The 24,695-nt window shown below is 37.1% G+C and overlaps 2 protein-coding genes and 1 pseudogene across 2 annotated transcripts; 2 read left to right on the top strand and 1 right to left on the bottom strand.

Annotated features, from left to right (window-relative positions):
- Positions 1-293: 293 nt before the first annotated feature.
- Positions 294-3,200, top strand: LOC131668401 (estradiol 17-beta-dehydrogenase 11-like). Its single transcript, XM_058942515.1, has 8 exons — positions 294-503; positions 948-1,085; positions 1,718-1,912; positions 2,307-2,436; positions 2,502-2,619; positions 2,687-2,812; positions 2,884-3,088; positions 3,177-3,200. The coding sequence occupies exons 1-7, from the start codon at positions 294-296 to the stop codon at positions 2,939-2,941; spliced, it is 975 nt and encodes a 324-aa protein (XP_058798498.1). The 3' UTR covers positions 2,942-3,088; positions 3,177-3,200.
- Positions 3,201-6,656: 3,456 nt separating this feature from the next.
- On the top strand, positions 6,657-20,108 carry LOC131668355 (retinol dehydrogenase 10-B-like). Its single transcript, XM_058942449.1, has 7 exons — positions 6,657-6,943; positions 17,258-17,452; positions 18,342-18,719; positions 19,074-19,188; positions 19,262-19,346; positions 19,416-19,526; positions 19,606-20,108. Exons 1-7 carry the CDS (start codon positions 6,935-6,937, stop codon positions 19,655-19,657), a joined length of 945 nt encoding a protein of 314 aa, XP_058798432.1. The 5' UTR covers positions 6,657-6,934; the 3' UTR covers positions 19,658-20,108.
- A 490-nt stretch (positions 20,109-20,598) lies between these two features.
- LOC131668400 (farnesol dehydrogenase-like) lies at positions 20,599-24,588 on the bottom strand (annotated as a pseudogene).
- Positions 24,589-24,695: the final 107 nt, after the last annotated feature.

Here is a 24,695-nt window from a genome sequence, read left to right as displayed (position 1 = left end):
CACAAGGAATGTCGTTTCTCCGTGTGTTTCTCTTATTCAAAAAAATCGAAAATTTACGAGAAAAATGTTTCCTTGTTCATTAGGAAATCATTTGACATCAGAAAATTACACGCACTGCGTGTTGCGTAATCAAGTTTGCGCTGTTATTATCACGTGAAGCCCTCTTTTATGAGTCACGAAATTGTTAAAATAATTTTGACTCATCCACGACTCTCAATTATTTTTTGCGCGTTGGAAGCTATAACCTCGCGTAACGATTCACATGGCGAATGAAGCGCGAGCGCGTATGAAAAATGAACGATTGTCTGATCAGCCGTACCTCAACTCCGCTAACGTCATCGCTTCGGCGTGGAAAAAGGATTAGCCGGTTTTTCGTGCCTGCGCTATGCTTGGCTCGCGACTTGATGATGTTGTCCGCGAAAGTCATGCTCGCGGTGATCGCCGCTTCCGTAAGACTTGTTGTGCCACCGTGGAAGAAGCGGCTGCTCGGCGAGACTGTTTTAGTGAGTTTACTTTTGTGCGACTTTATGCGATTGCAATTAAACGTTTGATTTTACGACGCGAACGAGGATTTCCGACGTCTAATTTTCATGACAGACGATCGCGAGGCTTTTGCGTCAAATGCGAACAAACGCCATTAGCAATGTCGACTGGCGATCGACCTAACGATAATCTTTCATCTGAAATGAAAACTCCAATCTATGTCCAATTTATTCAATCAGACTGACAAGTAATTTTCTCAATCAATCAATTTCCGTGAAAATGTACAGGCAAACTGTGTATGTGTGCGCGCGCGTGTGTGTTAGAGCGAGAGACAGAGAGAGAGAGAGAGAGAGAGAGAGAGAGAGATAGAGTTAAATCTGAGAGATAAATTGGAACCTAGATTACTCCTCTCTTCATTTCTTGCCATAATGAAAGTATTATAATCAGTCTTCGAATATCAACAGATCACAGGCGCAGGTCATGGAATTGGGCGTGAACTTGCAGTGCAACTGGCAGCCCTCGGTTGCATTGTCGTTTGCTGGGATTGTGACGCTAACGCCAATCGAGAAACTATAAGTTTTATTGCCAGAGATGGTGGTGAGGTAATTATAATTGGTCCATTGACTCATATTTGATTTTTCACGAGGTAACATATTCGTTATTAGTTTAAATATAATAGTTTATTTATTCGATGTAACATACGTGTGTACTAATATTCGATATAAGTCTGACGTCAGTTGTTAATAATAAATTCATATTAAAAGAGATATCGAGTTAAATCTCAACGTTACAAGTTGAACGATTTTAGCATCATATTTTATCAAGTATACTGCATTTTTTTAATTCTTCAAGCATTGGGACGAATTTAATTTACTATTATGATCGCACAGTGACTTAAAGTGTAAATAATGAAACACGAATCACAAAATCTCGAAAAAATTGTATGCTTAAAAAATGCTTAAAATCTTTATTCCTCAGTACAGAGTAACTTTCTGTATAATGATGAGCCCCTTTGAAGTCATAAATTGACCATTGTTTCAACGCAGAATTTTTTAATCCCATTCGGATTTGAAAGAAGACTAAATTTCCATTATTATCGATATTGAATAATCGACCATCTCGAGCGATATTTATTTTAAGAGCGAATTTTCGGACTTGCCCTAATGTTTTTATCTGCCATAATTGACGTATTGAAGCTGCACGGTATTTTACTATTTCCAATTGTTTAAACAAGGCGCATGGATTTATGGTGGACGTATCTAAATACAGTATGGTTCAAGAAGCTGCCCAACTGATGAAACAAGCTGGTATACCAGAAATTAGCATTTTAATTAATAGCGCTGCAATATTGATGCACAAACCATTTATCGAGCACAAGGATGACGACATCGAAAGGATTTTTCACGTCAACGTACTGTCGCAGTTTTGGGTATTCGATTTTTACTGTATTATCTCGAGGTTATTAACATCTTGCCTTCCAAAAGTGAAAAAGTAAAAAAAAAACCAATTACGGATCAACGTTGCCCCTCTTCCATCGTTTCGAAAAATTCCAGCTTATAAATCATTTTGAAACTTTATGCGGCGTTAACAGGCGACGGTGCACGATCGTAATGTCTACTAATCTGTCACCCATTTATTTTTAAACTCGGGTGCTTATTGATCTACCCTGGTACTTAAAGCGCGGTTACGCAAAACTTTCATTTCTATTCTAGTCTCGATAATAAGCTCGTAATTTTCATATAATGAAAATGTGAAAGAGAACAAAACATTCTACGGATTATCCCACTGGATTACGTTCAATAACATAAGTCATGTGCACGTAGACGATACACACGTTTTTGCCAACGATGCTGCACAACAATAAAGGCCACATTGTTTCAATGAGTAGTTCGTGCGGTTTCTACGGCGTAGCGTACAAAGTTCCTTATTGCTCGTCAAAGTTTGCATTGAAAGGTGAATTACGTGCAGCGCTAGCGGAACAATAGGTTTCTTTCTGAATTGGAAATGTGATTTCGTAGGTTTGATGGAGGGACTTTGCGAAGAGCTTCGGGCAACGAAGAAGAGCTCGAACATACAGTTCACCACGATTTATCCGTTTTACGTCGACACGGATCTTGCCAAAGACCCAAAATTCCGGTACAACCAATTCCCGTGCGTCGCTTTCGCATTTACGATTCGGATGATGCACGCAGATTGCTTTTAGATTTCCGTACTTGTTCAGCGCAGTGCCGGCCAAGTATGCCGCGTCGGAGGTCATACGCGCGATCCAAAGGAACTACGAAGAGTGCTCCATTCCCCGATGCTTGTCTTACTTGAACGCAGTCAACAGGTATGGTTTGTCTTATGAATTCTCGCGGCTGCTGGTTTGCTGCACTCATGCGCTTGCTTTACGGATCTTAGAATTTTACCTGCTAAGGCTATGCGACTGATACTTGACTTTTTGGGTGATGTCAAATGATAATGGCTATTGTAAGAAAGGCTGCGCGACGACGGAAGAGCTTCCCTTCGTAACGTGTGAGATTTTTATCCGATGCAAATTTTAGCTAGCGAAAATGTATATTCCTCGCTAATAAAAGTGATTTTTAGATCAACACTTGCAAGACAGGTATTAATTAAAAACCAATCATCTATGATTTAGCCAATTTTTCCAAGAAGTTTATAAGTTTCTGTAATTGTCATCTTGAATTTATCAGTGCAGATGAGACCGAAGTACATCGCAAATTGGTTTTAATCATCTTCATGGAAGATTATTCAGGAATTGATAATGCGTTTCTTAACAAGATGGGAGTATTAAAAAAATACACGACTAATTTGGGAAATATATGAATTAATTGATGTATTACTTAATAAAGTGTAAGAAGCAAATATAAAGTGTATGCAATAAAAGTCATAAAAAAAATGTGAATTTTAATACAAGCGATAATGAACAGACTAACTGACATACCAACGATTGATTATAAACAGATACTGCAAACATTTAAATTATACCCCTGGTAGACAGATAAAGTTTATAATTTTCATAGAAACACCGACAATCGCCAGCGAATAAAAGGTTCAGTGTCAAATCGCAACGTCAGCTACTTGAATTTCGAATTAAACTTTAATTAAATGTTCATTAATCACAGAGCATAAAAAAGATATACCGAAATAATGGACACAAGTATCGCTACAATAAAATCTGGCCGATGGCTGGCAAAAAGTAACGATGCTTCCATAACGATCTATCCGATACACGAAAGACTTCGATTGTGATTCAGCAGCCCTGATCGAAGACTTCTTAGAAAGTCTACGGTGCAGTGTACAGGTATACAATCGTGAGGTGTGGTAATAACGTCGAGTTAAGTGACCATAGCGTTTATCGAGCTCGTTGAAGCGTAATCGCTTGGCAGCGATTCGAATCTCGCGCGCGAAGCGTGTCATATTTGTCGATGGAAAGATCAAGTTGTCGCTGTACTCTGAAAAATTAACTTGGAGCTTCGCCAAGACCTATGCCGTTGAGTACGAAACGCAGTTGCGAACGATTTTCTTTTCCTTTTTGCGTTTTCTCTTTCTAATTGCACTAACGATACGATCCTCGCTTCGATTGGAAAGGTATGCACTCCCTTTGCCGACAGTAAAGAAAATGTTCATCGAAGCGATGAAAAACGTTAATGTCGATGACGATACAATTTTCTGGGATGCTTCTACGCGAGACACGCTCGACCTGTAATACGCAATTTTTTAATGCCGCGAATGAAATCAAAGTGTAAGGTTTGAAGTAGCAAAAGTTGCTGGTATAGAAACTACTTATTACGTATGATGAAATTCAACGTAAAAGTTTGGTAGCCAATGGCTCCTAATTATCATTAATCCAAATTTCTCGTTTACAAAATTTCCGCTTGAAAGCTTTTTAATTTTCCATTTTTGAAAGATAAATACATTTTCATTTGCGAAGGCAATAAGTTCTTAAAAAAAGTTTTACGAGAAAAGAAAAGTTTACAAAACTGATGGTAATTTAGTCATGGAGAAACGTCACAGGAAGTTCTGGCATACTTAGCTGCTCGACTGACGACAAAAATCTTAGGAGACGACGGACATAATTAGTCCGTAACCTTGTTGATGCGGAGCTCAAAATATGTAATCAAAAAGCGATCGTGTAAGAGACGAATGTTTTGTAAAACTGCGCAATATTTCACTCGATGTAGTATTCTATTGTGATGCTCATTTCGTACTCTCGCGATAGCAAGCAAAAATATCTTACAAAAGCCCTCGAGTCTTGCACTTTTCAGCGTGGAGTCACAAGACATTTCGTAGCTTTTTGTTTTCGTTTGACGCGACCGCGAATAACGTTTTCACAGAGGTTTTATCCTGACTTACACTATATAGCACGATTTCGAAACACGCAGGACCACAGACCACAAACTAACCATTTGTATAATAAAAGAACTGTCGCAGGTTTACGCAAATCAACATTGTCGACTTAAATTGAAAGCGCAAAATTTGAATATCGAAGCAATAAAATACTAAAAATGAATCGCGATTCAAGACAGGTCCTCTGTAAACGTAAAGAAAAGAACAATGAAATAGAAAAGCGTCTGACTTTAGTCACTTCCCGTGAGAATAAGAAACTTCAACCAAGATCGTCTAGACGAGTTGCCGCTTCGGCCTTGAACCTGAAATCCTCATTCGCGAGTTCACTGAACTGCACACCTCTCTCTTTTTCCTTCATTGCAGCTGAATGCCTCTGCATGCTCGTTTCGCGTGTAGTCGCTTTGAGTGATCAAGCGAGAGCGCCAGTGTAATTTCATTGACATAGCGATCAAAATTAGAGTGACATTTGCATATACTCGTTCACAATTTTGCATGACAGTAGCTTGATAGTTCCTTTGTCAACGAGAAATTATAATCACCGTAAAGTATTTTTTATTAGATATCTATTTTGGTCTCAAGTTCAATTTAAAGAAAAGTTCACTTGTATCGAAGTTTTTGACGTATTAATGACTTGAAAAATATAAAAATTATATTTGGCAACTATATTTCAAATATAAATGTGAAAGTTGTATTTGGCATCCACCTGGAGTGAATCATGCAAACTTTAGGTAATTGGTTTATCAAAAAACCAAGTTACATTGGTTTCTTTGGTAGTCTACAATAACGAATCTCGCAACGACAAAAAATTACAAAGTTCAAACTCACGACTGTTCATTCTTACGTCACATTGAGTCGCAAACCCGCGGAGAAAGTGGTCTAACTAAAATGCCATTTGATCGAAATAAGTTCTGTTTATCTGTTCCATTTTCCTGCCTGCTCTGCCATTCTTGCTTTAATCACCAAAAATGCCGATATCGTTTTCCCTATATCACGTAGATAAAATAAACTACGACCACTATATGAGATAATTGCCTTTGTGAGGCTGCGAACCGGTTTACTCGTATACTGCACATCCGAATTTTCACCTCTTATCCTGTGAAGGCACTCTGTGACACATTCATAACAAGCCGACAGTTCGAGTTTCGCTCGGAAGGATTGGACATGTAACGTAGGAAAGCAAAGGTAGTAATTGTGAGACTTCTTAGGCTTTTTTCTAAAAACTTTATGTAAATTTGCCGACTGAATTTTTCAATTATTCCTGTTACAAAAAGATGACATAATATCTTGATGAATAAACTCGCTTTCTTTTTGCGAATGCATAGTATGTAGTTTGTATTTCTTCATTCCTCGATATATGTGATAGTATTTATCACAAACTACATGCTATGTCATAAATAAATGGGTATATAACAAAGTATATAATAATTTGTCTGAAGGTACCAAACGCTATTTGGTTCGAAATGTCAATCTAACTATCTCGAAGTTAATTTACCATATGAACTGAAATTCAATCGTATGCTTCAGGTACTCAATCAGCGTTAATGATATGTGGCTCTTGCTAATCAATTAAATTATAGGTAGTCGATAATTTTCCATGACGCCATTGTACTAAGAAGAGACTTAGTACACATACTATCCAACATTCTGCAATACAAGACAATCGGATACAAAAAGTTTCTTATATCCGTTAGCCCCCCAAAAAGTCAACTGGAAAAACCACTTGCGGATTAATAGTCGCAACAAAACAAAAAAGAACCGACACACCTCTCTCTCTTTTTCCTCGAGAGATGTACTTATACTTATACGCTCATGAGCCTCGCAAAGCCACAGTCGTTGCTTGAGAGCGAAACCCGTTTGAACGCTAGTCACTCACTTCAGTCCTACTCGCGTGTGCGGATGGACGCACACTTGTGAATGGGAGTTGTGATAACGAGGATATGTTGGAAATACCAGCGATATTTTTGTGAAGGTTGATCACACACGTACACGTGATCCTTTTTTCATCGAGGGGTGATAATTAGAATTGTGAAACATCGTTGTGATTTCGGAAATTGCTTACATGATTGATTCGTTGAACTTTGGAAAATAAACAGTTAGAAGGATGATGGAGGTGAGTACAGTGTGGGATGCTTTTTTTTTCAACCTGAAATAGGATTTTTTCATAAGTTCTTAATTAATTTATAAAATGTTAAAAATAAATATTGCGAAATAAATTTATTTTTAAAAACATTTATCAAATTTTCATATTTAACATAAGCAGTACAGTAAGATTAATTTTTATGTTTGAATATCATTCAGTGACCTTAACTATCCAACTACTTTTACACGTATAGGTATAAAAGTAAATTTACCGTTAAAAGATATAATTATTGAACATGCTTTATTCCAGAATATCAAGGTTTAAAAAATTAATTGGTCTACTATATTTTTTCAATTTATAACAAATAATGAATACGGAAATTAAATAATTAAATAATTAAATATTAAATAATCGAATACGTCAAAGTACATTTTTCTTGAATTAAAATCCAACTAATTTAATCTTGTTAATTAAACACAAAGAAAAGAGTTTCTTTCGACTATGAACATACCGCTTGACTTGTTGGATAGACTAGAAGAAAAAAATTCTACTTAAACGTGTCTAATATCAAAACGCTTTAAGACCTCCTATCGATATCTATGGAGAAATTTCATCGCGATTACCTTGCAATCGTTTGCCTAATATATAAACTAACGATGCTTTAAAAAATAATCATCAACAAATGTTGATATATAGATTGCGACTAATCAATCTTGGAATGTTTCGAGAAATTGGAATGTTTTCTTCATAAAAAAATTAAAAAATCAATGATGTTCCTTAAGTCAGCTCGGTTGTAAGGTACAATAAAATTTAGTTTTTTCATAGTGAGTGTAAACATAAATGACAGCTGGAAACCACAGTTGTCTTTTTCATTTTTGCAATGAACAAACCACTACTCGAAGCATTCCAAGGTGGATTAGTCGCATTATGGGTATGAATATTTATCGAAGATCATTTTTTTTTCAAGCACCTGCATTCATTTATATTTTAGGCAAGCGATTGAATCCAAGTCGAGACGAAATTTCTCCATTGCTCACCTATCTCTGATTATCGATGGGAGGGGGACTTTAATCAATTTAAATTCAGTGGAAAGGCATATCGTGATCGGTAATGGCTTTCCCCTTGCCTGGTTGCGATAGCTTTTGTTGTCTTTCGCAAGTGCGCAAATACATAGACATCTTTGGTATCCCGAAACGCTGATATCGAACAATCGAATAAAACATGTATAACCGAAACTATAGAAAATCGCGAATGAAATCTTACCAGCATCTAATTGAAGATTGAAATTTCAAACAAGGTGTATAAGAAACATTTTTATTCTCACATTTCCTTTTTCCTCGTGCCTATCCAGAACCATAAAATATATCGGATATTTCTGTAAGAGAGAAAACAATGCAAATATCCATCAAAAGTTAAGAACAAACAAAAGATCTCTACTTAGGTATTCCACGTGAATTCGCAAGTCAAACACGAGCTCGTAATTTTCAAATGTGCTTCGTATTTGCGCGCCGACGGCGATGGGTATTCGGGACGAATCACTTGAACTTGTCAAAGATTGACAGTGACGTTGTATTCTTTGGTGTCGAAACGAAGGAAAAAACAGAACCTTCGCATGCATAACCGCGCGGGCGAGAACGATTTCTATATTATCACGTGGTAGTTGTCACGTTGAAGATAATTGTTTCCTCGGCACAGGATCGCTTTGACATGCAAAAATATGTAAAAAACGAAATAATTCATATAAGAATTGTGATTCGTCGTTTTTTTATTCAGCAGTTATTTCAACATTCAGATTACTATTTAAAATGTTGCACAACTGTCAAAATGTGTGCACAAATTGTACTACGTAATATTCCATGGGAATATTGAATTGTTCATTGTCATTGAATTATTAATTCAAAACTAGCAATAATAAATTCTTCGTTGAGTCTATAGATTATATTTTATTCTAGATATTTTGGATTTACTGATATCGGCTTTGCGACAAAGTCGAGTTTTTGGTAAGAATATACGATGATTGTACGACGATCCTTTTATAAAAAAGAGACTCTGGCAAAGTAAAGCTAGTTTATTTATGATCCGATTGGCTGAAAGATAGTCACGTGATCAGCTGGTATGCTATAACGTACAATCTTGTGTATGCTCATGAAAGATTACTAAAGATTTCCGTAAACGTTAAACGTGCGAAAAATGTATCTGCATAGTTTTCATGAGTTTCATATGAAATAATTGATTTATTCATACTGACCTCAAAATAAAAACCGTCTGATAACTCGATAGAGAAAAAAAACTTAAAACATCATCGATAACATTTTTAAATCATACGTATATAACCGCATATTTATTTACCAATAAATAATATCGTCTCTCATATGCCATATTAAATCACATGATTATTTAATGCATATTGAATTCTTGAATTTTCTTTCTCGCTAATAAAAGTTTTTATCTATATTTGTGCATTGAAACGAATGCGACAAAAAAGACGAAAAAGATGAGGGTGCGAAACGTGCTAGACATCATTAGCAATTATATATTATAAAAAATACAATAATAAAACAAAAAAAATTAACTATCTGATTTAAAACTAGGAAGCGTCAAACTACGAAAAAATGTTAACTTTTTGCCCTAGAAAAAAAAACGATAATCAAATGTTAATGGGTATTTTCTTAGACGATTTCACCAATGATTATGTATGAACGTCAATGTTAAAAATTTCAGAGCAAAAATAGTTCAAAAGAATTTTCATGCATTATGTAATCTTAATCAACATCAAACCTACAAATCTGGGCCGATTTATTACTATGTGACAAGCGATAGATATCATGAACTAACTTTTCTATATATGAAAACATAATAAATTATCTTCGAGTTATAGAATCCAATTAAATGACCGTAGGCAAATTTTTCAAGTTTCTTTTAAGATTCATGGGTTTTTCATCTTTTTATTTGCATACACTTACACCGAACTGAGTATCTCAATGAAAATTACACAGCAATTTATCAATTGCGTCATACTTGTTGATAAGAATAGTGCATTTATTTTGTGATTCAGAAACACTCGTTACGGTATGACGTAAGATATACTAAAACACTAAATACTCGTTAAGAGGATGCCAAGCTATTGCATTCGACTGCAAGAAAAAGCTACTGTGGAGAATTCGTCGTTAAAAATCAGCGTGTCAAAACAAAGTGATGGTGCAAAAAATGTCCGTAATGAGTTGTGGAATCACTTATAGTATACAACAAAAAGCTTACGGAACTGCATTAATTGATAATACTATATATAATCTAAGGATTTTCTTTAGCTTTTTTTGTTCAGAAAAAACATTCTTGTTTTTTAAAAAGTGGAAATTTTGGCGTTGCCCAATTGTTATGCTTTCACATGCACATTCTTGTCAATATATTTTTGCATGCAGTTAGATTCATCATCGATCATAATTTCATTCTCTGTAATTTTGCAGCTGCTTGAAAGTTATTGATACGGTACGAAAACACAATGAACCAATTGACGATTCAGAAGAAAGAGAAAATGTTAAAAAACGCAACACCTCGGTATTTTCACAAAAGACGAAACAGAGAATTTCTGGCATCCAAACTTTTCAAAGCGATTTTAGAATTTTTACCCGTTTCAGAAACGGTAAAACCAGTCCATCCGAATTTAAAAATCCCGCTAGCCAATTGAGAACAATCAAGCCAGAGATGCACGACATAGACTAAATGCTTTCTAGGTGCGTACTCAAGAGGTTCACCTTGACGAAGGAATGTATTACAGCCTTGTGGCAAGTTCACGATCAAGTATCTTTTATAGCAGGCACGGGATTCCTTTTCGACTGAGATTTATCGGGCTGATCGGTTTTTACATTCATCGACATTTTACGCTTCATTTCCGTGACCCATGAGTGATATGTTATGTTATTAGTTCTTCGACGGTTACTTTTTGTCGGACGGAATCGTCACGGATAATAAAACAATCGTAAAATATAAAACGTAACCTTTTCGATCACCTTGTTGTTTATTATGTGTCATTCCTGGAGATGGATTACAATTTAACTATCTGAGCAGAATATTTCATTAGTTCCCAGTTTTTATGGTATATTATACAACAGTTATCCGGCTTTTTTTCTGTTGCCACGTTCGAAGGTTTATGATCAAGTAACTGTTACTTCTAGATAGTTAGCTAGTCATTGATTTTACGAGCCAACGCGCGATCAGAACGTTATAATCTTTGATTATTTTCCGCTTGCGTTTGCCGATGAAGACATGTTTCATTTATTTTTGTGAATTAATGTCTATTTATGTTTACTCACGGTTTGTTAAAGTAGTGACTATGCGCCCTCCTAGCGTGAAACCTACAGCGACGTCCTGCATGGATAGCCCGATAGTACTTCGCTTTTAGGCAGTCAATGTGGTTTTGTGTCGTCTGCTGAGGGCTCAACGCCTCCCCTTACGCGAGTACCAATAGCATAATGTACTATTTCAACGTGCCGTGCGGGAAGTACGACTTTGCTACACCTTGCGTTGTCGTATTCGACTATTTTGCGATAAAAATCTAGTGCATTTAATGTTTCTGACAAATATTGTAATGTAACTAACGTTAGAATAATTGATGAAACGGTCCAATGTAACTTGATATAATCAGGCTTGTACGACGTACCGACGTTTATTAATTTAAAAATCGAATTTTCCCTAAAATTTCATTAAGATCATGAGTTTTCGATGGACCGTTAAACACCACTCTGTTTTGAGCGTTTTCAAATGGGATATCCGAATCGTCCGTCGAATATATACGTCTGCATTTGCAATCCAATAAATTTTCTCACTTCTCGTGACGCTTATAACCCAATATCATTCGTAATTTGAAACCACTCAAATGGTACATTTTCTCAGAGCAGATATATAGAAAACGAAAAAGTGAAAAGTCGCTCGACTGATTAATCGCCGTCTAACACCTCGCTCAACTGCGATGGGACCAAGCGCGAGAGAAGTTATCTAACCAGGTCGCCTATTAGGAAATGCAATGGGAATTTGAACTTTCTCCGGTGATGCTGACATTTCTTGCCTTTTCTTTTTCTTTTTGCGCGTGCACCCTTACAACTTTTTACCACGCGCTCCATCCGTGATAATAATCTGAAGCCTTTTATCATCCAACCGAACATTCCAGTTGACTCTTTTTACCCACGCCGCTGTTATATCTCGCCGTAGCTTTTTACATACGTGTACACGGGCAATTTATCATTTTGGACGGACGCTCGCGTATCTTACGCGCGGACACCACGTACGCACAACTTTTACACGTCTAACGAGTCAAATCTAACGCACGCGCGCGCATTTTCGTTGCGCCGCTCGAAACTTAATCGCGCTCGCGCGCTTACGTCAGCGTATCATAATAGCCGTGTTGTTTAATCGCGGTGAGCGTGCGGGCTCGATCATTTGCAGTTTCGTTTCTTGATATACCATGGCCTGGAAGCGAGGTGCGCTATCGCGTGCAGGTGGAGCACCTTGCGATTCGTCGTTCGCGAAATTATTTTCATTTTAGAGCCGAGTGGCGTCAGCTTCGAACATTACATTGTTATTTTTTTTTTAAAGACAGGCGTCACTGGTGGATCACTCATTTTTGATTTTCCTAAGCGAATCCTCACCATTGAGAAGATCTTTCACACGCGCGTAGAGTTTATAATTTAGGCTTTACCGTGTGTATTACGTGGAAACGTTAATTAGTCGCTCGACGCACAGGTAATAGAAAAAAAAAAAAAAAAAAAAAAAAACGAACTAACGTTTTCCATTTGCAAGTAAATTTTCTATCCACGCGTGTCCGTAAGCACTTTCTCGCATTTGTTTTCTGGAGTGCGCGCACGCGCTTGCACGCAGGCGCGCGCGGTTAATAGAGAGGTCCGGTAATCTCACGCCGACATTCAAACGGGGGGGCCCCATTGTGAAATGCCGGTTACGTGCCGGCAAAGGCAGTATTCGTTGCGCAATCGTGTTTATTAAAATCATATGCGCTCGATTGCACGGCAAACGAAAAAAGTGTCTGGAGTTGACGTAATTGAATGAAGGCCGATCGACGATGCGTTGCACCCCTTCGCGGCACGTGGATTTGTTTGATTCATTTTTCCACAGCCTCGCACCAAAAAGAAAAAAAAATTATTTTATCGTACTTCACAGATCTCATTGGCACGGAATCGACGAAAGTCCTTTGCGTTAGGCGAAACAAAAGTCGCCGTTGGCCAATAACAATGGCACTGGAACGTTATCAGAGCTCGACGAATGTTTCGCTTTTTGCACGGGTGCAATTAGTTATGGAATGTTATTAAATGATCTACTGGTGTAATAGAATTCAGATAAGAAACGAGAAATGTTAGCTTTTCCAAGTGTCAACTCATAGCTGCTCGATGGAACAAATGACGGTTAAAATTTTACAGTAAAAAACTGATAGTTCCGTGACAGCTTATCCTGTCACGCCAATCTTAATAGCTTGTACGTACGCTTAACTAAGTATTATCAATATTTCTTCAAACTGTTTAGCTTTGTTTGTCCAGTGTCGATACAGAGAATCATTTGTCGTGATCCTTAACATCAGCTTCAATGTTCAACTCGTGTACGCGAAAGAGACGAGATATTCAATTACTCCGCGCGCGACTTGGAGGAATTGTTATAAAAAAATTCAAGCGATCGAATCATATAATTCTCGTAAAACCTCCTTTCTACGCGTCAGTTTGGCAATAATAACAATAACTTTCGCGAGTTTGTTATCCCTCGATTATCGACCAACTATAATTTTCTTTTTTCATAGTCCATAACTAACACCTGTTCGGCAACTTTCTCGCGGGCGCGCAGCTCCCTCATCTCGCATACCATTAAATTTTGCGGCGCAAGAGTGGACAAACTCACATTGCGGCAGGCCTAATGAATTTCGTTGTAATGGGGTTCGAGTTGACACCGGACTTGGAATATTGCCGCGGTTACATGAACGATGTTGATGCATTTATTAATCTACTAGAAACGCGTTGCTGCGGGTTGCGACTGAATTCAACGAGCAAAGTGTTATCATTCATACGCAAAGGAAGAACAAAAATCTCGATTTAGAAAATATTACGAGCGGGCGCGGATTATAATTGTCATTCATTCCAGTTCCCAAATGTGCATCATTAAAGAAAACTCGTGTGATCGCTTTACGTCAAATTGAAATTCGAAATTTCGTCATGCTGTTAACGTTGTCGACGAATAAATAGCAAATGTTAAGGTAACAAAAAAAGCGATTATTCGTCTCACCCCGATATATTCCGGACAGTACCGCAAAAAAGGTTTGCGATTCGTGGTTAAGATGATGAAAAAAAAAGTAAGCGCAGTCGAAAAGCCGAAAAACCGGTTGTATAACATCGGAAACTCGACCTGGGTATGTTATTTCTACTATCACATACAAAGAAAAGAAGAAAGGTCATCGACACTGGCATTCGCGTCAAATTTCTCTGTGCATATTCGGTGAAAAATGCAAAATCGATGCGAGCATTAATTTTTAACATGGATATGGATGCAATTCTGTATGTGGATTGTTGAGTCGTGGGAGTATTATAATGGAATGTTACAAGATATTAATTTAAATGGAAATAAAATATTGATTTGATTGTTAAATAAATTGTACGTATTAAATTCAATCACCTGTCAAAATTATTTATCGATTTACAAAAATAACTTTTTAGTTTGTTTCTTATCGTTCTTATACCGAAACACTTTTAAATTAAATTTAACGGTAATTGAAATTCCTCGTTCGCCGGTTTTTGTTGAGATACGTGATAAACTGTTTCACGGGGTGGAGAAATACTACAGCATTACAAAATTATTTAAAAATTTATCAAGTACAAATGAAATTTATCCTGAAAATAGAACAAGTTACATTATAATAAATAAAATATTATGAGAATTATTGACAGACGTGTTCTCGTGACTCGCGTCTACCTCGATACTCGGTCGAAGCTGGTGAAAATCAGGCGAGCGAAAAGCGATAAGCATCGGCGAAAGACTTTCTGCGCCGATCGTAACACACCTCACTGTAGGTGGAGCAACGCCGGTGCGTGCGCTGCCAGTCGTAAATTTTTTCGCGTTTTCAATTAAAAGCTAATAGTCCGCTTGCAAATTTTCAATCGCGTTTCGACTCGTCCGATTGCAGCGACATGCACATGGTGCGCGCGTCAACGTTAATTTAACTTACATAAGCCTGGTCCAGGCAGTGCTCGTTTTTAATAGTAGTACTAGTTCGGTCGTGGCGCAATGAGATACGTCACGCCCAATCATCACGGCGTGGATATATACTTTTTTCTTATTTTCGCTCAGCGCGCTCATGTCGAGATATTGTTGCCGAGGTTATTGAACGGCCAATGAAATAATGCTTGCGATGTAATTGACAATGAACCTAGTGGGATACAAAATTTGAATGCGACCTGGCAAAACTAAACGAGTTATGATTATAATACCGAATCTGTGATACGTTTTTATCGACAAAATAGCCGACGAAACTAAGAAATTTACGATTCGTGGACCACAACGATTAAACAGCGCTACGTGAATTTTAGTTGAAGCTACATCACCGTTTGAACAAGCATTCGAATAAAAAGTTTGTCTGGCGTTTTTTCAATTACTTTTACGAGGCAAGTTCGGGTGAGTAATTTTTCAAATTAACGCCATAGCTCGTTTCGTCTTCGTAACTATAGATCATACGAGTTAGTAAACGATTGAATTCAATTTGCTGGGATATAATTGATAGGTCGCCTCTCCTCTAATTGTTCACTTTGAGTCACGTTTTGCACGCGTTACAGAAACCAGAAAAGTTGTCGAAATCTGATAATAGCTTGTTATAACGAAACCGTGCAGTTCGCGTTAATATATCCAGTGCAAAAGTGAGAGTAGTAAAGCTCTATTCTTAAGAAATTTTTTCGTTAATCCAAATAAAATCGACTCGAAGTACACGTTATTAATTCATAAGTTTTACGAGGAAAATTACTTTTATGTAACTTTCATATTAAATATGCTTGTATGTTATTTGTATATTACGTCAGACGGTATCCTAAAAAAATTATTATGTATTAACTAATATAGAGACTTCATTTCTGGACCTGAGTTTTACCTATTTATTGCGTGGTTTAATTAACTATAAATAGAAAAACAATAAGTGATAGATTTAGTAAGTTTACACCATACAAGCAAATTTATAACTATTGCATATTCTCTGCCTCATACATTGAATAAGAGCATGTTTTAGTAAATTGAGAAAATAGTCTTTTAACAATCAACTTGAAAATAAATAAAATCCACAACCACTACAAATTTCCAATAAAATAGTATGAATACGTTTAATTTTAACACGAGGTTCAGTTATAGGAACCAAAAATAAAGTTCATATCAATGTAATAATCCTGTAAGCAAATGATAAATCACCGTTTCACAGCTATAAGATTGCATGCCAATAGACACGCTTGGCAACGCTAAAACTCTAATTTATAGGCAGCGAGCTTAAAGTTATTCTGCGCCTGTGCATACACTACCAGACCTATAACTAAGTATGTACAATTGCCTGTCGACGATTGACTCGTTTTACACGCATGTACATTTCCATGAGAGTGTTTGAATACCGACAGTATATCTATTTCCAATTGGTTTTTTCTTTTGGAGAAAAAAAAATTGTCCTGCATTCATTCGATTGGCGGTGTTTATTTCAATGTAACTGGCAAGTAAATTTGTTGTTTTTGCAATTCTACATTATTACTGTAGTCGAGAGACAGGCGCGTAATTTCTTAATTTCAGTACGTAAAAATAGAATTTTCTTGGATAATTACAAGTTACAAATCGGATGATTTAAATTGGTTTTTATACAGGAGCCAGTAACAATATAACGTCAGTGCTCACTCGGCTTTTTTTCTTTCTTTAATCATACGTGTTACCACGCGCACAATGTTTCCAAATGCCTTACGTTATTTTGTAACGACGATTTCCTCGAGCGCGACACCTTACATTCTAAAACACATATATTACACGTGCGCGAGAGGCTGAATGTGCCGATTTGGATATTATGATGGAACGCTGCATATCATGAAATTTACTTCCAGGTCGAGGGAACAGGTATTTCGACAATTTTACATCAATTTCGAATAGCCGTAAGCCGCTCACGTATGCGGAATCCGCGCGAAATGCCAATTCCCTTTGCAAAGTGGAATACATATTTATACGAGATGTCAATAGCCGCTAGGCGTCAGCGTAGCTCAAGAGTAGTAGGTCCAGTCGGCTTTCCGAGAATCAAAAATGAAGAAGCTCCCGAGAGCGCAATGTATTCCTCGCCACCTGTTTCAGAAAGCGATGCTGTCGGTGATGGACGAGGTCGTGATATCAGGTCCGACGATCAGTTGCCCGTCATCGGCAGCTTGGTTCTACCTCAGCTTCGAGTTCCTCGCTGGCCTGGCCATTTCCGGGTTTCTCATCTTTCTCGGCGTCGTCAAGTCTTTCCTGCCGAAACCCCCGCGGGATCTCACCGGCGATGTAGTACTGGTATAGTATTAATTAGCTATTCGAGAGGCTAGCGAGACGATGAAGCTTTCGCGATGAACATTGCAATGTTTTGCATCTAACTTTGCGAGAAATACGTAGTGGCAGTAGTCAAGGCGACTTGCAGTCAACGGCACTAGGTTCGTCTTGTAATTACAATGGATTATGGTCGAGTACTGATTCAAAATTGTTGTGCTATCGATTTTCAAATGAGGACTAAAATGTTAGAGAAAAAACTTAACTTAGATAGCATTAAATTGTACTTAAAGCATAAAACATTCAGTTTTATTGGATCATTATATCAAAGAACTACAACACAACAGAGTAGAAATAATTCTATATATCAACGAATAAAAATAATATTTCATACTACGACATAGAACGTTAATTAATTTCGTAAACACATTTGTATAAGCATGTTTAAAAGAATTTATAGTGACAGATTCTTCAAAGTCAACATTTTTAAAGTCAATTACATTGTTTTTTAGTCTGAAATATCGTTACTTTCATGTTTTTAAATTACTCCGCTGATTGATGATTTTTAATTGTTTTGACACGCTGCGTCTTTGATATAAAAAGTAACTCTCAATGACTTGCGACAGCTTATAATAACGTTCATCAGTTACCAAAGATTGTAAACACATCTCAACTACGTAATGATTTATTTTCGTAAATGTAAACCCGGATGATAAAGATATTGTCGTTTTGTTACGACTATTTGCTTTAGCTTCGTCATTGATGTGATAACCATTTATTTCTTATAATTATAAAAACCCTTTTTTTTAAATTGATTATTTTGTCAAAGCATCATCTCAGCCAATTGAATATTGGTACTACAAAGCATACACGTTTTTAATAACGTTTTGTTTCAACGTTGCAATGTATCTCACAGGTAACAGGAGCATCATCGAGCCTGGGTAGTCTCTTAGCTGAAGAGTTCGCTCGCGGCGGGTGTTCAGTAATTTGCGTAGACGAGCCTGGAAGTTCCGTCGACGCCGTAGCGTCGACACTCCGCGCCAAGTATCCGGGAGTCGAACGCATCGGCTCGCGGTATCATCGAAAGCAGCACGACGACGATGACGCCACGGGAGGTGCTACGCCGTCGAGTATTGCCTACAATTGCAACCTTTGGGATCGCGAGCAGATCAAGACTCTTGCGAAAAGGATGAAGGAAGATGTGGGCCGGCTCGATATTCTAATCACATGTGCCGGAAGCCCGGATGAAGCTGTTTTTGATACAGTCAGCCGGACTCTCATGAGCCATTATTGGGTAGATACAAGTAATATTTGAGTATTAATTGACTATTTTCCATTTAATAACATTCTCATTAATTTCAAAACTACTTTTTGAATCATGGCTTTACGGATTCAATGCTAGTAAACAATATCGTCTGCTATTTTATGCATTTATAGCAAATAATCAGCATCGTGAAATGGTCATAACGACAAACAACCTAATCTTGCTGTTCGGTTTAAAGTAGCCATTCGCAATTATATAAAACTATACGAACGGTAGTGATAATGGTATTTTCATAAGATATTAATTGTAACAAGTCATTATTAAATTATAATTTGGTGATACTTAAAAAGGGGGTTTAATGACACTTTGCGTTTATACTCGTAGACTGTACTCGCATTCCTGCCCGCGATGCTGCACCGAGAGCGAGCTCATGTTATTGGAATCACGCCAACAGTATCCACGGAGGACGCTTATATGGGATCCAAAGCAGCCATAGCGGGTGACGTATATTCAAAGCAGAACGTATACCTTATGGTCACTTGATTTGAAATTATGATTTTCGTGAATGGCAGGTTTGATGGAAAGCCTGGGACAGCAGTTCAGCGGACGAAATAATAGACTGACTTTTATGACTGTTGCGCCAAGAGCAGAGCCGAGGTAACGCCGACAGTAAACGATTGTTAACATTGCCTGCGAACGATTATTAAACGATGCGCATCTTTTTAGTTTGCTTCGTCAAAACGAGAGAGAGATAGCCAAAGAAGTTGTTCGAGCCGTTCAAAGAGACTCGTCTTACTTGAGTATGACGTGGAGCTCGAACTTATTATATAATGTTAGGTATAAACGTCTCATTTTTCTTTATTGTAAAATTGTAGATGCGCATGATTTATTTCATCTGTACATATTTATTTTTCAGCTGTAAGCTATACAACGGAATAACGACGGTGACGAGGTGGCTGAATACGTAAATCTCATGTAAGCTCACGATAATCTACATTAAAATTAAGTGAATACCATTGTGTGGAATAGTTTCCGCTATCAACATCTACGATTGTAAGCGTTGTGTTTCTTTAAATTAATTATAAGCCTAGCGTCTATCTAACTGTCAAATAAGACCTGTATATATGTGAAAAAAAAGAGGATTGAAAGGTTTTATAATTGAAAATTATAATGTGACGTATCATACAACTTTCTACGCAATATATCAGCTACTTTGGCACATCGTTTCTTCAAGTATTATTAAAAAACAAAACAACTTTTTACAACGATTTTAGTGGCTTTTATAAATGTTTGAAAGCGTTCTTTACGCCGAACAAGAATTCTCGAATGAAATGCTATGATCATTTTTATTCACGCAAGCTCATGTAAATGTGATTATTTAATAAGCGATTAAATAAATTAATGTTTCATAGCCTTCTTACATACAAACCTACATTTGTATTCAAATTAAGATACTCGACTAATGAAAAAAAAAGACACTCGACTTGTTTATGCACAGAAAATGAGTTGACGCACATCGTAGTACACAACTCGAGTTTCAATTCATTGATACATCGTTTGGTTTTAATACGTATTAGTTTAGTTAACAAAGTTTATTTTATATATTATTTTATAACAGATATTATGGTACATAAAAATCTAAAAAGATGTCCAATTACGAAAAAAATATGGTTTACCTTCAAACTTCAATCAATTTTTTCGACACTGAGTACCATTTAAAATGAATATTGTATTTGATATGCGTGGATTAAAATGGCCGACTATTGGTGTCCTTACCTCAAATTGATTATTAGGTTATTACGAATGACTACATAATAATGTATTAAAGAACGATCTTATGAGAAAAATATAATACCAATTTTACAGCACTCTATTTAATGGAATAGAGAAAACGATCGATTCTAATCTATTTTGCCCATCAGTGTGATTGTCAATTCAGTTATTTGCACATGTTAAGTAGCTGAAATGACATAGACAATAGAATTAACCACATCTTCCGAAGAAAATGTTGGATTATCATCGAGAAACGAAGAGTGACGATCAGCAGCATAGAAAAACTCAGTTTTGACGATTACAGGACTGAGGCTCTAATTTTATCGCCCTTGATTTCATTAATTAAAATCTCACTCAAAGCTGTAACTCCATACTTAGTGGCTGGATAAACATTAACTCCAGGGACATTCGTAATTTTGTGCCCAGTAGTGCTGATTTGATTAAAGATTTCAATCGGTTGTACACCTTAGGACATGGAAAACAAATCTATGTGAATTACCTGTTAACGTTAACTATATGAGCTTCGTGATTATACTTTTTCATCAGATTTTCTCGTACAGTGCAAAACGCCAATTACGTTGACGTTTATAGTACGCAGTATAGCTTCCGTTTTCATGGCTATAAATAAAAAGAGAACGACGCTTGATACTGTAAGCATTGACAGTGTCAATTTTAAACGTTGACAGAGCTGATCAAATACCACAAATGGTACCCACTGCATGACACTCGACATTATTTACAAGAACGTGCACCGTTTTAAAATTCTTTTCAATTCATTCGAACGCACGAGTAACTTCGATTTCGTTATCGACGTTTTATGCTTTGACATGGAATTTACCTGGCCCAGTAGCTGCTTTTATGCGATCCTTCAACGAAACGACGACGTATTTAATGAAAGGCTTTGCGCGATTTCAGATCGGAAATTTAGATTAGCATACCTGCATTTTGTCAAGTCTTCGCGCAAAACCGACAACAATCATGTCGTGTCGCACGAAAGCTTTCACAGTTTCCAAGCCAACACCAGCAGATGCACCTGCTACTACAGCTACTTTCTCAGCCCAGCGCTCCATTATTCAGTTAATTTAAGATTATTCTTTAATATTCTACAATATTAATAGTCGAGTGTCTTTGTTTCGTACGACTAAAGTATCAAGTCCACATAGATCGTTGACTGACTCATTTATCGGTAATTATGATAGTGATTAGACATTGACTTTGAGGAATACTTGAGAATTTTGAATTTTTCATATTAAATATTATCAAAACCAAACGCTACACGTCGAGATATTTTCACTATCTATATTATTTAATCTAATCAATAACATATGTTATGGACTGAGTTTCCTTTGTTCAATTTTTCTGTGCGAAAGTCAGATTGTGATCGAGCGTCTTTCGCTTCTTGCAATTCGTAATAAACGAAATGAAACACTGTTTAGCCACTGATAACTACTCGCTTTGGCACTCATTCAGGAGACTTTCATTAAACTATAAGTAATTAAGAAGTAAATAAAGAATCAACGGTAACCAAACTTACCCGATTGATTCTTTATCTATTGCCGAGGCAAACTATTTTTACAACATATTGAAACGTAATACCAATGTTTTACTTGCTGCTGCGGTTCTAACTGATAATTCATATCATATCTTCTTTCTGTTCTTCATTTATTGATTATATTATTTATTCTAAGCTGTTGAGAGGATTGTTTTGTATTTTTTTGTTTTGTTTTAACAAACAATATTATACAACACGAAATCCAGAATAGTTGACCGTTAATATCTCTAATGCAATCGTCGCTCTATATTTATTATTCGTTATTTCATTCCATGATTCTCTAATTCAATTTAATACATTGTTTATGGATATATTATAAAGTTAGTAATATTTAACAAATGCTCGTTACTAGATAAGTTCCGTCTAACATTAGCTTTTGATATCCTTGATATCAATGAAACTATAGTCTCCTTTATGCAGTTTACTGTATTAAAGACATGTACAAATTATAACTTGTTCTTATTGAATTAAATTTTTCATTCTGGAATGTAGGATCAATATGTTTAAGATGCTTCAATAATGATTACCGTATGATTGAAAAGGCAATCCGGCATGAATACAGGTGTACAGTTAAGTACGTGGATAGTATCTATAACGGAAAATTTATTATAAATAGCATGATTAGCACTGATGGAGCATAAATAGAGGTACGTTAAACAAAAAAAAAAAAAAAAAACAAAAAATAGCATGATTATTTACAAAAGTTCTGTGAATGTTATTATTAGTTACATTGTCGAAAGACGTTTACCTGTCCATCTAACTTATAAGATCAAATGTTATTAATGAATAATTAAAATGAACATAGTTTCCAAAATTCTCTTCTCAGAAATATTGTTGTTAATTAATTTTCTATCTAGAAGTCTCAAGGAGCAGGTATGTAATCCTGACTTTCCTCATAATTTTGCACAAAAATGCGATGTAATTTTTCATAAATCTTTGGAAAATTATTTCGGAATAGCCATTTAAACCATCTCCTCTGTAGCTTTCGTAATGGTGAACAAAAAAATTCCAGTGCGGTTGCTTTTGCGTGACTTTTACGATCGATATCATTCGACTGTTCGAGGTCGTGCTTAGAAGCAGCATCTCGTACCGAAACTTCTTTGAAATGTGTGGTACATTATTGTCGCACACTTTTTGGTGTGTCGGTTATCGATAAATGGAAGTCTTCCTAAGAATCGTAAATCGATTGCCTAATCGTTATTTCAGCATCTATGCATTAACACTGCGCAAAGAATTTCCACTTGGCATTCGATTTTTTATTTTATTTAAGCGTATTAGTTAAATGGTAGCATGTTGCGCCCAATGAAACAATTACTTGGCATTGATTTCTCCAAAATCATATTCATACAATTCAGTCTAATCTTTCGCGCGAGACTTTTCGCAAATATAAATTTATGTTTCGCATCGGACGGCAAGCCAAAGACTAGAGCGCACTTTAATTTCTTTCTAAGCATTTCGAGAAATGCGAATAGCTTCGGAGCAACGACGTCTCCGTGCGATGCGAGAGCGCGCGCAACATGGATCCTCATCGTACTGGCAACAGCACATCGTAATGCCCGAACTCATTCCTTCCGCTAAACAGAAGATTGGCGGTTGGTGCGCGTCGGTTATACTGGCTGTAAAGGATACGTCGCAGATTTCCCGCGGCACCGGCTCGTCTGTAAATCGCCAGATTCAATCGTTTGAGTTTCGTCACAATCAGACACTCCAGCTCGCTGGCGAACGTTCCGTCCGCGTCCATGAAACCCATGTACTCGCGCAAGCTCGCGATACTCCATTCGGCTTGCACCAACGGCTTTATTTCGCGCCACGTGCTACCGATATGACTTACTACCTGCAAGATTGACTTTTCTCACGTTTGCAGCGCGTCGTCCGTGTCTGTTTCACAGTCAGCGTTTCCGGAATATAATATTTACAATGTTATCGAGATGTCGGCAATTTCAGTCAGAGACTTCAACGCGAAAAAGTGAAAGAGCAACACTGATTGTGATCGAGCTTGTGAACAGGAAAATCAGATAAGATAGAAACGATCGTAACGATCCTCACCAGTGAGCGCAGGTATCTGTGTCGACTTTCAGTTCCCCAGAGAATGAAACTAATGGCGCGAAACAAGCAGTTGCCGTCACCGTAGACCTCGTGCAAGGAAAACTCCACATCTGAAGCCTTGAAGATTCGAGTTGTAGTTGAACCTTTCTCAAATATTATCTCTATTATGACCAACTTATTCAAAATACCAAATAACAAGTGAATGTTAATCGGATGGAGTGCATATAGGAAATTGCCAATCAAAATTATTTCAACTGTAAAAGGTGGACGGACGATAGAGTGTAAAGAAGTAAGAAAACAAACTGTTGGATCCGTTTTATGTATTTTTAGTAACGTAAAACCAGCCGAATTTCAAGAAAAGCCGACATTAGTATTCTAGCCTCGTATCTGTTCAGCGCCTTTACCTTTTCTCGAATGACTGGCACGTCCTTTGCCGGAGCTTGATGGCTGTCGGCAGTGTGGCGGCCGACACAGTTCCGGCTTTTCCGCAATCCCGTGCCCGCATTCACTTTCCACTTCATCGCCGTCGTCGTCGTCGTCGTCGTCGTTGTCGTCGTTGTCGTCGTTGTCGTCGTCGTCGTCGTTTCTACTTAGCAAACATCCGCGGCACTCGTCTGCTGCTGCTGCCGTCGCGT

This window comes from Phymastichus coffea, unplaced genomic scaffold (genome assembly GCF_024137745.1).
Source record: "Phymastichus coffea isolate CEN01 unplaced genomic scaffold, Cenicafe_Pcof_1.1 PCOF00077, whole genome shotgun sequence".
In the NCBI taxonomy this organism is placed as follows: Eukaryota; Metazoa; Arthropoda; class Insecta; order Hymenoptera; family Eulophidae; genus Phymastichus; species Phymastichus coffea.
This window is presented reverse-complemented; position numbering and strand designations above follow the sequence as displayed.

What these genes read in the sequence shown, in the direction of transcription:
- LOC131668401 (XM_058942515.1), top strand. Translation starts at nt 294, where the DNA reads ATGAACGATTGTCTGATCAGCCGTACCTCAACTCCGCTAACGTCATCG. An exon ending in TTGCCAGAGATGGTGGTGAG is followed by an intron (nt 1,086 to 1,717) that starts GTAATTATAATT and finishes TGTTTAAACAAG; the next exon opens with GCGCATGGATTTATGGTGGA. An exon ending in GCCAAAGACCCAAAATTCCG is followed by an intron (nt 2,620 to 2,686) that starts GTACAACCAATT and finishes GATTGCTTTTAG; the next exon opens with ATTTCCGTACTTGTTCAGCG.
- LOC131668355 (XM_058942449.1), top strand. An exon ending in GCGCCAAGAGCAGAGCCGAG is followed by an intron (nt 19,347 to 19,415) that starts GTAACGCCGACA and finishes GCATCTTTTTAG; the next exon opens with TTTGCTTCGTCAAAACGAGA. An exon ending in AACTTATTATATAATGTTAG is followed by an intron (nt 19,527 to 19,605) that starts GTATAAACGTCT and finishes TTTATTTTTCAG; the next exon opens with CTGTAAGCTATACAACGGAA.